The sequence below is a fragment of the Phocoena phocoena genome, chromosome 8, assembly GCF_963924675.1.
Source record: "Phocoena phocoena chromosome 8, mPhoPho1.1, whole genome shotgun sequence".
NCBI lineage: Eukaryota > Metazoa > Chordata > Mammalia > Artiodactyla > Phocoenidae > Phocoena > Phocoena phocoena.
Window position 1 is genome coordinate 63,038,275 of NC_089226.1, and position 16,211 is coordinate 63,054,485.

General features: G+C 41.3%; 1 protein-coding gene across 1 annotated transcript in view; it reads right to left on the reverse strand.

The window, feature by feature from the left end:
• Positions 1–16,211, reverse strand: part of RIC3 (RIC3 acetylcholine receptor chaperone) — a 47,659-nt gene that overhangs the window by 12,556 nt on the left and 18,892 nt on the right. The window contains exons 2-4 of the mRNA XM_065882620.1: positions 6,268–6,494; positions 4,993–5,068; positions 3,033–3,126 (exon numbers count right to left, since the gene is read on the reverse strand). Coding sequence (XP_065738692.1) covers positions 3,033–3,126; positions 4,993–5,068; positions 6,268–6,494 — 397 coding nt within the window. The remainder of the gene's footprint in view (positions 1–3,032; positions 3,127–4,992; positions 5,069–6,267; positions 6,495–16,211) is intronic.

Sequence of the window (16,211 nt, forward strand, 5' to 3'; positions counted from 1 at the left end):
AGCCATTTGCTGAGATGGGGAACATTAAAGGTAGAATAGGTTCATCTGGGGGTAGATGATGAGTTCCACTTTGGATGTCCATTCACTCAGGGGACATTTACTGTTTGATGAGGATAAGAGTAGCTATCTATCTATGAGACATGGTCAGTAGGACCCTGAATATAGAGCTCAGCAAATGAAGAGAAGGATCTCAACAGGGAATGGCCATGATTTACTCTTCTATCATGGTAGTAAGTACAGATACTTGCATCAAAAGTGAATATCTACTCTTTTCCAATGGTATTTACTTAGCACCTACTATGTGAACACAGTGAACAAAAGAGACTAAGCCTGTCCTCAGACTTTACACCCCCACAACACCTGCCAGAAATCTGTGGCCCCACATAATGCTCAACATGCCTGCCAAGGCGTTTGCTGCCCGAGGCTGTACCCTCATTTCTCCTCTTGGGCCATTCCATGCTTCTAGGTAAATAATTACAGTGGGACATGCTGCTCCAGGAAGGAACTTGCACTGATCACAAGGACAAAAATGAGGACACCTCGATTCGGATTCCTAGATCCTTTCCTTAGTCTTTGTGTCCTTGGGCTAGAGAGTCTGCTTAATGTCAGACATAACATGGCACAATACCAACCTTCCAGGAGGCTTAATTATTTAAAAATGTGTGCAGACTTATATCGCTCACAGGTGAAAGCTGTCTGAAAAGTTTTGTTAGAAAGTATTAAAAACCTTTCCCATATCTTGATTCTTACATAAGCATTAAGATGAAGTATCAGAAAGAGCATATTTTGGGAATTTTAAGCAAAATCTTACAGTTACGGAGTGATATTATATAAAAGGACTTAGAAGGCTGCAAATGAACATGGCTTCTTTGTCTTAAATCCTCTCCTTGACCTCCAGAAGCCTGGCAATGTGATAAAATCTTATCTGACAGAAAAAATACTGGGGTATTTTGGGCTCTTCTAATAATCCTAGAAGCACAGACCTGTAAAAGAACAAATGCCACAGAAACTAAGGTTAAAGGCTTTAAGTATAAAAAGGAAAAGAATGTAAAACATGCAGCTACCTAGCCCTTGCAGTTTTGAAGGTGGAAGTCCCATAGGGCCTACCTGTAAGGATAAAAGGTTTTAGATTAAGGAGTTTCAGAGAGAAGGTCACCCTCCTTATAGACTGGAAAATGAGACATCTGGGAAAGAGAGACACAAGCTATGCTCTCTTGAGGGGAAGGAGAGCTGCTCCTTGGTTCCTGAGAGGTACTGTGGAAAATATTTTACACAATCATTGCCATGCGGCAGTGGCCTCAGCATGTTCTCAAAGAGCCCATGCTCCAGCAACTTACTGGGAATATATAACCTGAGCTAGGACCCGCTGTCCCAGAAACAATGAGATGGCGCAGCTCCAGGGGCAGTGGCGGTCGTGGCACGCAACTCCTCTGCCTTCGCACATAAAACGTGGAGCAGCAACCCTAGCTGGCACAAGGAGGACAGACAGTAGTTAGGGGTCACAGTACTGCACCCCTGGCTTCGGCAGTGGACAAATGGTATGCGTGGTGGGGTCATCTGGTTTGAGCTAAGGGAGTCTGAATAGCAGTGAATAGTGAGAAAATATCTTCACATGGTTTCTCAGCCCAAAGCCCAGGGTTGGATCTCCCAGGTGGGAGGCCCTGCCCACAGATACTCACCTATAGTTTTCCTGACACTTAGGTGTGGCCTAGTGCTTCAAACAGACCAGGGCACAGATATTTTCTGAGGCACAAGGGTCTATAGAAGTCTGGTACTTCCCCACCCAGACTGTGAATGGTACAGGATAAGGGCAGAAAATGCCAGGAAAGTATAGCTGCACAAATTGGTTTAGTCACACTCATACAAAACAGTCAAACATTAGATAATGTATATAAAGCATTAGCTTGGAGCTCTGTTCTTAGTAAGTGCTCAATAATGCCAAATAGTATTATCCACTCACAGAGATATACTCATGTATAGATATGTACACCTATCTCTACCACTGTGGAGAAGTCCAGATAGTCACTCTGCTTTCTGGACCAAAAGAAGGTCAACGGTCATGGGCCCAGATAGGCAAGGTTCACCCTCATAAATGTCATTTCAGCAGCAATGTAGACTTTGCAGGGAAAAGCCAAGCCAAGGGACTTCAATTCGAGGATGTTTACTCTTCTCCTACCTGGCCAAAGATGGGCAAGGCAGGAGCCAGGAAGCAGGGGAAACAGTATGGGGCACTGGTAGCACAAGGATGGCAAACAGAAGAGGCTAAGGTAGAGCAGTTTTCTGGGGCAAAGACTCCACACTGAGCCCACGGGGCTATAGTAGGGACCTTTCAATACATCCTCCTGCATGGGATTTTGCCGCTCACCCCCAGTGCTTCCTCCATTCTTGTCAGAAGGCCTAGTGCGAACCGAATCCCTCTTTGTTCTCAATCTCACATTCTGGTTTCTCCTCCCTGGCCTTCCTACACCCACGTTTTCTTAGTTGATGCCCACTTCCATCAATGCCCTGAAGCCACCTTTTCAGATCCTCAGCCAGCCCTGTAGCAAGAGGAGTGTGTTTTCGCTGCAGAGCATCCTAAAGGGCTAGTTTGGCTCCTGACACCTACTTCACACGTCTAGTTCTGCTCTGGAATAGTCAACACAAAACAAACGTGTACTCTGATCGTACTTGCTCTCTTCTCTCATTTTGCCTCAAACAGAAACCACAATATTTAATAATCTGGTTTTACTTAAAATTCTGCCTTTTTTTAGACAGCTAGGATATTGTCTTCCTTAAAACCCAGTTATTTTAGCCTGTAGTATCTGCTCACAAATTTACTCACTCTCACGATAATGTTGCACACCACGGAACATATACTCTTGAAAATGAAACTGCTTGAAAGTGTGAAAATGGACATGTTCAGTGAAAAATAATATGTAAGTGACAAATATGATAACAACGAAAGCAAGGGGGCCAGAAATCAAAGAAAAACAAAATTTTGAATTGACTCTCTAAATGGGAAACAGTCTGATCTCTGTTATGCGAAAACGTACCTCTCACCATTAGGCCCCACTCTGTTGATTAGTTTTTCCATGGCTTCCTCTGTCTCCTTCAGTTTTTCTTGTAGTTGAACGAGCTCAAAATTGGCTGAAAAATAAGCGTCAATCTAAGAACCATCACGTACAACTCCCTAAGCCCTTTTCTGAAACATGGCTGGCTGTGATGCTCTACAATAATCCAGGCTGGTCCTGAGATTCAGCTAATCCAATCAGGACACAAAGGGTACTAAGGTCTAGACACCAAGATCTAAAGGATACACATTTAGAAAGTGATGAATAAATCACTCTCTCACACACAGAAATATAGCAGGACCAGCCAAAGAAAATACCTAGGAGTGAAAAACATAGCCCTACACAGTCAGCCAAGAAGGAATGAAGATAACTCCTTTCTAATTCAAATGATACTTGAGGATGAAGTACCAAATCTGGTAAAGGACTTCAGAAAAGGTGTTAAGACCCTGAAATGAACAATATTTCACCTGTCCCTAGGATCTGAAAACTTATATGGAAGATAACAGTATAAAAGTTACTCTTCTTCAACAGAAGAAGTCTTGAACTAGGGCTGAGACCTTCCTGCCCAAGGTTTTCTACTTCAGTCATCTGGGGTGAGTGGTATAACCCTATCTCCCAGAAGCAGCTTCCTCAACAAGGGTCAGACAGGACCACAACTACTGAAAGTAATGTTAAGACCCTAAAAGTAGAACATAAAAAATCAATCACTCAATCAGTACATGAAATGAACTTTAAGGTAATAGGAAAATAAAATGTTGCTCATTATGTAGATAATCTAGTTATTCTGTTTCACACCCGAGTATCATTGTACACAGATATATTTAGAGAGTCACTATAAAATGTCATATTTCAAAGGCTTTTTAGTACTTGTACAACAAATTCTTATGCATGCAATTAACATCTGTGCCACAAAAATGCTTAGGTTATTTTTATTTTCTGTATGATTCAAAATTGAAGCGTAAGAAGTTGATATAATTGCTACTACATTATCTTTCTGTTTTAAATGCATCATGTGACAGGATACAGAATTTGCTACTCTTTAGTTCACAAGTCTTTAAAAACAATTTCATGATGCATTTACAATCACTTTCGGTATGACACTATTTCAATTAAGAATACAAAAATTCAAAAAAAAAAAAAAGAATACAGCAGGGATCACAGTCATTTTGCTGATGTCTTTCTTTTAAAAAACTCCGATGTGGCTTCAGTATCCACAAGATAGTTTGGCCTTCAACAACACAGCTTATCCTGCCTACTCTTCATGCCTTCTTTCCCACAGCTGCCCTCTGTCAGACTGAGTCTTACTCAAGCACCCTATCAAATAGGCCCTCCTTCATACACAGCTAGGTGCGATTTCCCAGAAGGCTTTCGCCAAGTCCCTTCCTTCTAGGTAGTAAATTTTCACAAGTTATTTTTCCCTGACATTCATCCTAGACTATAAATTCTCAGAGGGAAGAGCCATGCCATATATATTTCATTTTTCCAGAGAGCACAGAATATTCTAATTGGTCGGTAAACACTGGATGGTCATGTTTCAAGAGTCAGAAGTGTTAAACTCTGTCCCTAGATCTAAGAACTGACTCTGACAATGACTTGATCTCACTGCCTCAGTTTTCCTCTATGTGAAATAAAGAAATTTGCTATCAATATTCTGAAGTCTAGAGATGAGAAGTAACCCATTCCGAGTGTAAAATATTAATCTGCTAATATATAAAAAAGGGAACTGGTGGCTGTGTACTTTTTATAACTATCTTTCCCTCAAAAGCCCAACATCAATATGGAAACTTGAGAATTCCCAGAGCTAAGGTAAAAATCGGCATCAGATTAATCTGGGGCAACTTTTGAGAAATGCTTTTAAGACATATCCACAGATTGTCCCTCTGGCTGTATTACAGCTGTCTGACTCAATGAAACTTATAAATATACTGAAAGGGGCACTTACTAATTTTCCTGTGGGTGCTTCCAGGTGTGGCAGTAGAGCACTTCCGATCCTCTGCAGTACTTTTCCCCTTTGAGAGCTGAGAATTGAAGGAGGTACAGTACATCAACAGCAGCTCAGAACCTCAAAGTCATGGAACCCCTCATATTAAATGGAAAAAAAAAGGTTGGGAGAAAATCAAATCAAATAGCAACATTAGAGAAACATCTCAAAAAAAAAAAAAAAAGCCAACAGAAGGTTTCCAAGTAAAAAATTATCAAGGTCAAGGCACAAGAAAAAAATCTCTTCACAACCCATCTGCCTTGCCCATGCTCATCCAAGACTCAACCTGGGCTGCCTGCAGAATTCCTAGGCGAGAATGAAGTCACCTCTTACTCTAGCTAGGAGGGCAGCCTCCTGTTTCTACTTACAGTGCCCGGGCCCAAGCCCATGGCTGGCCAAAGTCTGCCTGGAGGTAGAACTTAACTGGGAGTCTACTTTTGAAAGGACCCAAATCGGGCTTCCCTGGTGGCACAGTGGTTGAGAGTCCGCCTGCCGATGCAGGGTGGTCTGGGAAGATCCCACATGCTGCGGAGCAGCTAGGCCCGTGAGCCATGGCCGCTGAGCCTGTGCTCCGCAACGGGCGAGGCCACAACAGTGAGAGGCCTGCGTACCGCAAAAAAAATAAAATAAAATAAAAGGACCCAAATCGTATCTCCCCAGAGCTGGGAAATATCAGGCTTAGTTTCAGGACGTGGCAGTTCTGTTTCAGGAGAAATTACTACAACTGATGTTAAAAACAGCACCTCACGCTCCTGCGGGTGAAAGGAGGAAAAAGTGGTGTTGGTACAGTCATGATTTGGCCTCACAGTGGCAACCTCGAAATCATTATGCCAATCTTCATGATAAAGTTCTTCTTGGAACACCTTTATGCCTTTACAGTTTGCAAAAATGCCCAATCAAGAAAAAGTTGGGGCAGGGTCGGGGGAGGGTAGGCTTTGAACTTTATTGCTCAGTGGATCAGGAACTAGAAGATTCAGGTTCAAGTGTTGGTTCTGCATTTTTAGTTGTGAATTCTGGGGCAAATTGTTCAGGTTCTGAGTGAAGACTTTCTCATCTGTAAAACTGAGATACGTGACAGCTATCCTAGGTACCTCATAAAGAGGAGGCAAGATTTAAAGAGATGATAGATTTGAAAAAGGGTTATGAACCATAAAGGGTTTTCATGCTGACAATGATTTTTATGATGATGATACTGGATTTTCACTGATGTAATACGATCAGGATGACTCCACTTACCTTAAATAAAATGTAGAGTATATACAAAAAAATCCCAAAACCGTAGATTGGAATAATCTGCCCCATCAGGCCTCTTCCACTACCTCCTCCTCCAGTGCCTCCACCTGGTCCTTTAGCCTTTGCAAAGGCCTCTGCAAGGTGAGACCTCTGGAAGCGAGCCCCAGAGGTCTGGCCATCTGAGGGTGCCTGGTGATGATGCATCATAGGCGGAAATCGACCCAACTTCCCTGAGAAAATAAGTTCATCAGTCTTTATTACTTCTACTATTTTCAATATGGCTATTAGGAAAACACCTCACGCACTGAGATACGTAACAGAAGTCAACTCAAACAAGTTCAAGAAAAAACGGGAACTTGATAAGGATATAGAGGCATCACAAGAGTATCACACATATAATAAATATGATGTGGCAATCTCTAGCTGTTCACCAAACCCATTTTCTCTTCCTTTTGGGTCCACAGGTGGATAACATTTTTCAGCTTCCCATACACTTAAATGTGGCCATGTGACTGAGTTCCAGACAAAGCAATGTGAATGACAGGTGCTAGTTCAAGGCCTGGCCTATACAACGCCCCACGTATTGAACTCCATGTTCACTTCCTTTCTGCAGGCTGGATGCTAACACCTACGGAGACATTGGAAGTCATGTGTTGAAAATGGCAGAGCTTCCATCAACCCGAGTTCCTGAGTAACTGTGGCACAGAGCCGTCCGCTGCCACCACCTCACCAACTTAGAACCATCTGGACCTGTTTATGTGAGTGAGAAATAAACTTCTGTTGTGCTAGGGCCATTGTACACTTTGGAGTTTATCTGTTAGAGTAGTCAGCCATCCCTAACTAATACACATAAGGAAATGCAATCTGATCTCAGAAGAGAACACAATCAGAAACTGGAAAGCCATCAGGATACCAGACAGCTACTCTCACATTCTACTTCAATCGTTCTCCCTCTCTGTGGGGCCAGAGGGCTTTTTTCTCTGCTCCTCTGTGCCTATCTTCCTCATTCTCATTTCTCCGCCAGCATTTCTCTAGCTTCTCTGTGAACATAAAGGAAGATGTTCACCCCCAAACCCCTCAATCTGCATGTCCTTCAAGGGGCCAGCAGAGACTGGTCATAATTCCAAATTCCCTGCATACCTTCTCAGCTTGGGTAGGTATGCAGCACTTTTTAATCAGCTGTAGCTGAGCAGACAGGGTTCATGTAGTACAAACAGGGTCACAGGGGCTCAGTCCTGTGAGTGGAAGTGCAGGGCTTAGAGAAAGGAGCGTGCATCAGTTTTCTCACATTTTTTTCCTCCATCAGGGGCAGCCAAACATTAACAGCGTCAAGCCTCCTCCAAGTCACAGGTGAGAAAGAAAGGAAAGACTTCTCTTCAAAAGGCCATGTAAACAGGCTTGTGTGGATAATCCACTGACAGAAAACACTAAGGAGCAGAGAGATCTCCCGACTCAGGCTCTAAAAATACAAACTACACAGTAAAAACTGTTGGATTTGACTTCGATAAAATTATGGATTCCTGTTCAATAAAGAATAGCATAACGGGGTTAAGATAGATGACAGGCAAGGAAAAGCTTCTGCAATGTCTAAAATTGACAACGGATTAAATCTCTAGCATAGACGAGGAATTCCTACAATTTGATATGAACATCAGAGGAAACCCAATAGAAAAATGGCCAAAAGATATGAGTAGGAAACTCACAGAAAGAGAAGTTCAAATGGTTAACAAGTACGTAAAGAGATGATCAAAATAAAACCAACAAGAAAAATGCTAATTAAAACAATGAGCTAGCACTTATACCTATAAGAAGGGCAAAAATTAGAATGGCGGGTAATAGTAGGTACTGTCAAAGATGTGGGGAGGCAAGAACTCTCATGCATTATGGGTAAGAGTGTAAACGGAAACAGCTAATCTGCTAAGTGATCTGGCTGCACTGAGTGACATTAAAGCTACGCCCTATTATCCAGTGACTCTATACTGGTGGGTAAATTCCAGAGAAATTCTCAAATAAGGCTGTCTGTATCCGAATTCAAACTATAGACTCTATAGACCTGTGTGAGAATGTTCACTGTGATGATGATGTAGCAGGGAGCCTGAAGTAACTTTGATCTCTGTAACTGTTAGAATGTAGAATCAAAATGGAGTAGATACAAATATGAAATTCCACGTAGCTTTTAGAAAACACTTCAGATATACCTACAGCAATATGAACATATCTTAAAAAGCAAAGCATTGAGAAAAATAAGCAAATACCACATGTAAGCTAAAGACACACTATAATGACACTACATATCTTTCAAGCAAATATGTAGGTATAAGGACATAAAACAAACACATTAGAGTGGGTGCACATGAACGGAGAAAGGAATGGGCATGTGGAGTGAAGGTAAAGCGTTAAAAAGAAAGTAACGAAATAATAAAGCAAACTTGCACTGGTGATGTTAATCAGGGGCTATGAACTGAGGACTATCTTCAAGTCAAGTCTCTGCTCCTGAGGTGAGAGAGATGGTGGGTGGGCAGGCAAGGAGTGAGACAGGCAGCCACTGGGCCTGGGGGCTGCCCTCTGCCTGTATCCTCTCTCGGCCGGGCTCCACCCCAACAATCCTTCTTTCCCTCTTGATACTGACTTCGGGTGACACGGAAGTTAGAAGAAATGCTTCTTTTTAAGAGGAGGCCAGCAACAGAAGCACAACTTCAGACGGCAGAAGCAACCTTATTCCGGGTACTGGTGACTATTTTGCTACTAAACTGGCAAGGATCTTAATATCTTAAATGGTCCTAGCTTTAAGGCTATAACGTACTTTGAACAAATGCCTAGCCAGCATCTAAGAAGCTAACGTTTCCCTTGAGAGAATCTGACACATCAGGTGGTTACTGCTCAATAAACTAGATTTAATATCTGTAGTGACACGTTGCTGAACTTCATTTAACTGAGAACTGAGAAGGCATAAAACAAAATATAAAAAATTAAAACCAAATAATGGCACAAAAGGCATTATTGTGCATTTCTGAAACTGAAAAATGATGATGCTAAACATCACACATCTGACCCCAAAACTTTTATAGATCTGTCAGCCAAGAAGATTTACTGGACCACTATTATGTTCAGGACTCTGTGCTGTAGGTAGGAAAGGAAGAGAACCATAAATGAAACGGAAACAATGGTTCCCACGTGAAACAATGCTTTTAAAAAGTAGTATATCCAAAACAAACAGCAAAAAAGGAACAGGGTACTATGGATCTTATTACTAGACAAACTAAATGTCTAAGTATTGAAAGAATGCAAAAAAAAAAAAGGGAGAGGAGTCAGATGGGATCAATCATTGAAGGGAGTGAGATTCAGAATAGAAGAGAAGCAAAGGCACACTAGGAGAAAAGAGGACTGTGTGCAATGAGAAAAAGATGAGAACAAAGAAATAAGAACAAAGAATAAATAAGGTTAACTACCAAATCCAATAAGGGAAGTAACAAGAGATAAGGAGAGGAAATTAGCGGTGGGTTAAATGTTAACTTGTGTCATATAAATTTAATACTGTGGATCTAGGATCAGGGAAATGATTTAATCAGAAGGGTGTCTGAGGAGGATTATTCCAGCAGTTGAGTAAGGACCTAAAAGAGAGAAACTAGGGTCTGGGAAATCAGCCAGAAGACAGCTATAGCTATAGAAAGGAAAGGATGGGTCCAAGGGCTTTTACCATGTAATGATCAGCAACATTTAATAATGAATGGGGAGTGGGGGGTTGGAAAACTCGAAGGTTGGTTTAAGATACTAAGAGAAGACAATGAGGAAAACTGGGAGGGCTTATGGTTAGGGGAAGACTGAACACCTATTTTTCACATGTTAAATTCTAGGCGTTGTTGGCATATTCAGAGGAAATTTTTATCAGACTGTAGTTAGGCTTGAGAAGAAACTCTGAGCTACCTAAATGACAAAGCTAATTAAAATTGCATGAACAGTTCCCATACCCCAAAAAATGGAGGGATATGTGTACTTATGTGCAAAAATAGGAAGAAAAGAAAACTGCGCTGGTCAAAGAAGACCAGAAGCAAACCAGTATCATAAAAGTCAAAGGAGGATAGACTTTAAAGCAACTGAGAAATCTAGAACAAACTGATAAAAGACTAATGGCTATCCCTGTTTTTAGACACAATGTATTCTTGGGAAAAGGATGGCCATCATATGTAATCTTGACTGTCCACCTATTTGGACAATAACAGAAACCAATGTACTACAAAGCATCATAGAATCTTCAGAGTCAGAAGGAGCCTTAAAAGTCATCCAGCCTCTCAACAAATGCTATGGGGACAAGACATTCACGCGCAAAAGAATGAAGTTAGACCCCTACCTCACACCATATTAAATTTCTAAAAACTAACTGAAAATAGATTGGAGACCTAAATTTAAGAGCCAAAACCATAAAAGTCTTAGAAAAATGATAAACATAAATCCTACAAAAAAACCCCCAATACATAAATCCTTGTGACCTTAGATTAGGCACTGTTTTCTTAGATAGGACACCAAAAGCACAAGCAACCAAAGGAAAAATAAGTGGACTTCATCACTGCAAAGACACCATCAAGAAAGTGAAGACAATCCACTGAATGAAAGAAAATATCATATATCTGATAAAGGTTGAATATCCAAAATATATAAAGAACTCTTACCACTCAACAAAAAGACAATCCAATTAAAAATGAACAAAATATCTTAATAGACATTTTTCCAAAGAAGATATATAATGGCCAACATGCACATGAAAAGATGTTCAACATCACTAGCAATCAAAGAAATGTAAATTAAACCCACAATGAGATAGAACTTTACACCCACAGGATGCTATAAACAAAAAGACATAATCGATGGGCCATCCCTGGTGGCGCAGTGGTTAAGAATCCACCTGCCAATGCAGGGGACACGAGTTCAAGCCCTTGCCCGGGAAGATCCCACATGCCGCAGAGCAACTACGCCCATGAGCCACAACTACTGAGCCCGCGTGCCACAACTACTGAAGCCCAAGTGCCTAGAGACCATGCTCCGCAACAAGAGGAGTCACCAAAAAGAGAAGCCCGCGCACTGCAACAAAGAGTAGCCCCCCCCTTGCCACAACTAGAGAAAGCCCGTGTGCAGCAATGAAGACCCAACACAGCCAAAAAATTAATTAATTAAAAAAAAAAGACATAATCTAAAGTGTTGGTGAGGATGTGGAGAAAATGGAACTACTGTACTCTGCTGGTGGGAATGTAAAATAGTGCAGTTGCTTTGAAAAACAGTCTGGCAGTTCCTCAAAGAGGTAAACAAAGTTTCCATATGACCCAGCAATTCTGCCCTTAGGTATATACCCAAGAAGAATATGTTCACACAAAAACTTATGTACAAAAAAGATCTTACTGTGATTTATGTCAAAGAGTGTTCTTCCTATGTTTTCCTGTAAGAGTTTTATAGTGTTCGGTCTTACATTTAGGTCTTTTTTTTTTTTTCTTGCCGTACGCGGGCCTCTCACTGTTGTGGCCTCTCCTGTTGCGGAGCACAGGCTCTGGACGCGCAGGCTCAGCGGCCATGGCTCACGTGCCCAGCGGCTCCGCGGCATGTGGGATCTTCCCGGACCGGGGCACGAACCCGTGTGCCCTGCATCGGCAGGCGGACTCTCAACCACTGCGCCACCAGGGAAGCCCCCTATGTTTAGGTCTTTAATCCATTTTAAGTTTTTGTGTATGGTGTTTCATATATATATACACGCATGTATGTGGAATCTAGAAAAATGGTACAGATGACCTATTTACGGGGCAGGAATAGAGATGCAGATATAGGGAACAGACGTGTGGACATGGTGGGGGTTGGGGAGGGAGGGTGGGATGAACTGGGAGACTGGGATTGACGTCTGTGCATTGCCATGTGTGAAACAGATAGCTAGTGGGAACCTGCGGTATAGCGCAGGGAGCTCTCAGCTCGGTGCTCTGTGGTGATCTAGATGGATGCGATGGGGGGGGGGGTGGGAGAGAGGTCCAAGAGGGAGGGGATATATGTATACATACAGCTGATCCACTTTGTTATACAGCAGAAAGTAACACAACATTGTAAAGCAACTATACCCCAATTAAAAAAAAAAAACTTGTACAAATGTTTAAAGCAGATGGCCAGATGTTCATCAGGTGACAAATAAAAATGTGCTGTATCCATACAATGGAACAGTATTTGGCCACAAGAGAGGAAGGAAGTGCAGACACATGCTACAGTATGGATGAACTTCGAAATCATAATCCTAAGTGAAGAAAAGCCAGTCATGCAAGACTCCATATTATATGATTCCATTAATATGAAGTGTTCAGAACAGGCAAGTCCATAGAGACGGAGAGTAGCTCTGTGGTTGCTTGCTGGGGGGAGGGAGGGAGGGTGGAGAGGGGGCAGAGGAGAGCGACCGCTAATGGGTATGGGTTTTTTTTTCTTGAGGGGTGACGATTCTGATGATGGCTGTACAACTTGGTGACTATATTAAAAGCCACTGACTGTGCACTTTAAACAGGTAAATTGCACGATATGTTATTTATCTCTCAATAAATTGGAAATTTTTTAGAAGAGTCATCTAGTGGTGGTCTTGACTCTGCTGAATACCATCAAACAGGAAACTCAGTATCTCTCCCCACAGGAAGCCCATGCCACGTCTGTACAGCTCTGATTGTTAGAACTGTCTTCTTTGTATTGAGTTAAGGGGTGAGCAATGGGAGTAAGAAAGGAGTGTGATATAGGGTTTCAAAAAGCAATACTAAATGAATGGTGATGTGGCAAGAAGTAGAGAAACATTAAAGTTGATTTTAAAAGAGATTATTGATAAAGAGATTGGAGACTAGAATCAAAGAAGCACTGAAATAGTAGAGAATCCTACTTTCAAAGGTAGGAGGGGGAACTGAGAGCAATGGAAGAGACAGGCTAGATGGTAAAAATATGTTTTCTATCCTAGGAGAAATCTGTGCATTTTATATTCAATGTAATAGTCCACATATTTACTACTGAACACTTAACAACATGCCAGGTACTGTGTCAGACACTGAGATTAAAATGATAAATAGACCAATTCCTGTATTTAAAGAGTTTATGAATAAGAAGTATAGTTACAACATGGTAACTGTACTGTAACCATCAAATCCAATGGCTTTTACTCAGCTCTCACTCTTAAGACTCCTCTACTACACAAGAAAGCGATTACCACAAGCCTTTCAATGAATATTGGATTAATCTGAACAAATTCTTGTCAAACTTTCCTGCCTTAATATCTGTGGCACATCACTCTCCTGATTTCTTCTTTCCCCACTGACTAGTCCTTCAACCTATTTCTTCCCATCTCTTTTACTGGTTCTTCTTTAATCCTCTCTCCCCAATGTTTTGTTTCAACCTTTGTTCTTTCCTTATTCTTCTTCCTTTGGTAAACTCATTCATTCTCAAGGCATACACTGTAATGTCCAAAATGTATAGCTCTAGTTCTGACCTTTCCTCTAAGCTCTTATCTCTAAATCCCATTAATATATATGTCCTTTTGTGTGTCTATCAACTCAAACCTAAAAGTGAAACTAATTTTCACCTTCCAAAACCTGCTCTCCTCCTGTATTTCTTCTTTGTAGAGTCACTCTCTCAGACCTTTAGGCTTCAGACCTATAACCTCCTGCCACCTGTGACCAAGGGTACACTTGAGATGGCAGGCTAGGGTCAGAATGCTGAATTTGGAACAGATTTTTCTCTTCACAAAGTTAACTGTTCTCAATAGGGAGCAACCTCACCTCTTGGATCTTGGTATCACCATGTTTCTTAGAACTGAACAGCCCAGAATGCCTAAAAAGTCAATGGCTAGCGAACACCTGGAGATGTCTAGCTGAAATGATTTTTTAAGAAAAAAATTTTAAAGAAAATACTCCAAGGGTACAAAAAACTACAGATGATAATACATGAGCACCTGTATACCTACCTACCACACAGATATAACTGGAGCCCCTTATGTCTCTTCCTCCCACCCTCACTGAAATAGCCACAACTCCGAATTTGGTTATTATTAGAATATGTGCTTTTAGACTTTACTATGTAAGTATACATCCATGAACAATATACAATATTGACTGAGTATTTTAAAACTTTATATTATGAATGGATGGTGGTGATGGTTGTATACCAGTGTGAATGTACTTAATGCCTCTGAACTGTATATCTAATGGTTGAAATGATGTTATATTTTAACCACAATTTTAAAAAACCTTTATATTACAGTATCACACTGTACTGATGTTTCTGCAACTTCCTTTTTGCCTTTTTCTGGCAAAATGTATACAGTTAATACATGCAACTCTAGTTCATCCACTCAAACTGCTATATAACATCTCCTTGTATATCTATATCACAATTTTTCACTATTACAAATGTTCTACTTTATAGCTACATTACAAAAAGGATTTCTGGGGTTTTAACTGAAGTATAGTTGGTTTACAATGTCACGTTAGTTTCAGGTGTACAGCACAGTGACTCAGTTTTTTTTTTTTTTGGCTGCGTTGGGTCTTTGTTGCTGCGTGCAGCAGCTACTCTGTTGTGGTGCGCAGGCTTCTCACTGCGGTGGTTTCTCTTGTTGCAGAGCACGGGCTCTAGGCACACGGGCTTCAGCAGTTGTGGCTCGTGAGCTCAGTAGTTGTGGCTTGTGGGCTCTAGAGCACAGGCTCAGTAGTTGTGGCACACAGGCTTAGTTGCTCTGCGGCATGTGGGATCTTCCTGGACCAGGGCTCAAACCCGTGTCCCCTGTACTGGTAGGCGGATTCTTGTTTTTTTTTTTGCGGTACGCGGGCCTCTCACTGCTGTGGCCTCTCCCGTCGCGGAGCACAGGCTCCGGACGTGCAGGCTCAGCGGCCGTGGCTCACGGGCCCAGCCCCTCCGCGGCACGTGGGATCCTCCCGGACCGGGGCACGAACCCACGCCCCCTGCATCGGCAGGCGGACTCTCAACCACTGTGCCACCAGGGAAGCCCTGGTAGGCGGATTCTTAACCACTGCACCCAGGCGAAGTCCTGAGTGATTCAGTTTTATATGTATACATACATACATACACACACACATATACACACACACTTTTTCAGATTCTTTGCCCTTAGAGGTTATTACAAAATATTGAGTATAGGTCTCTGTGCTACACAGTAGGTCCTTGTTGGTTAATCTGTTTTCCATATAGTAGCGTGTATATGTTAATCCCATACATATGGTAATATATACACAATGAAATATTACTCAGCCATAAAAAAGAATAAAATAATGCCATCTGCAGCAACATGGACAGCCCTAGAGATTAGCATACTAAGTGAAGTAAGCTAGACAGAGAAAGACAAATATCACAGGATATCACTTATATGTAGAATTTTAAAAAAAGATACAAATGAACTTATTTACAAAACAGAAACTCACAGACATAGAAAAATGTATGGTTACCAAAGGGGAAAGCGGGGAGGGGTGGGATAAATTAGGAGGTTGGGATTTGTGAGTTTGTTTTTTAATTGCTTTAAGACAAACAACTAAAGAGATCAGAACATTAAAGATATTAGAACATTAAAACTGCAGACTTTCCAAAATAGACAACAGCTGTGTTCCCTATCTCTATATGTACTTAAGTATTCTATTAAATGGACTTGACTAAATCCCAATTGTTTATTGAAAGCTTTCCCCATATTTAGGTTTATTTAATTATTAAAATTTCACTTAGCAAATCATTTAAGCTTGACTAAAAACTTAATGGATTTTACAGAGTGCAGTTCTGCTTTCCCTTGTTAATAACCATCCCTATTGCTAAAAACAGAAACTCTAGCACTGTTAACAAAAGAGCTTTCTGAGAGCAACATTAAACCATTTGCAGCATTTCATTCTTAGGGCAAATAAATCAATAAAGAACTAGATTACCACAGAACAAGAAAGGTCTTAATGTAGCCA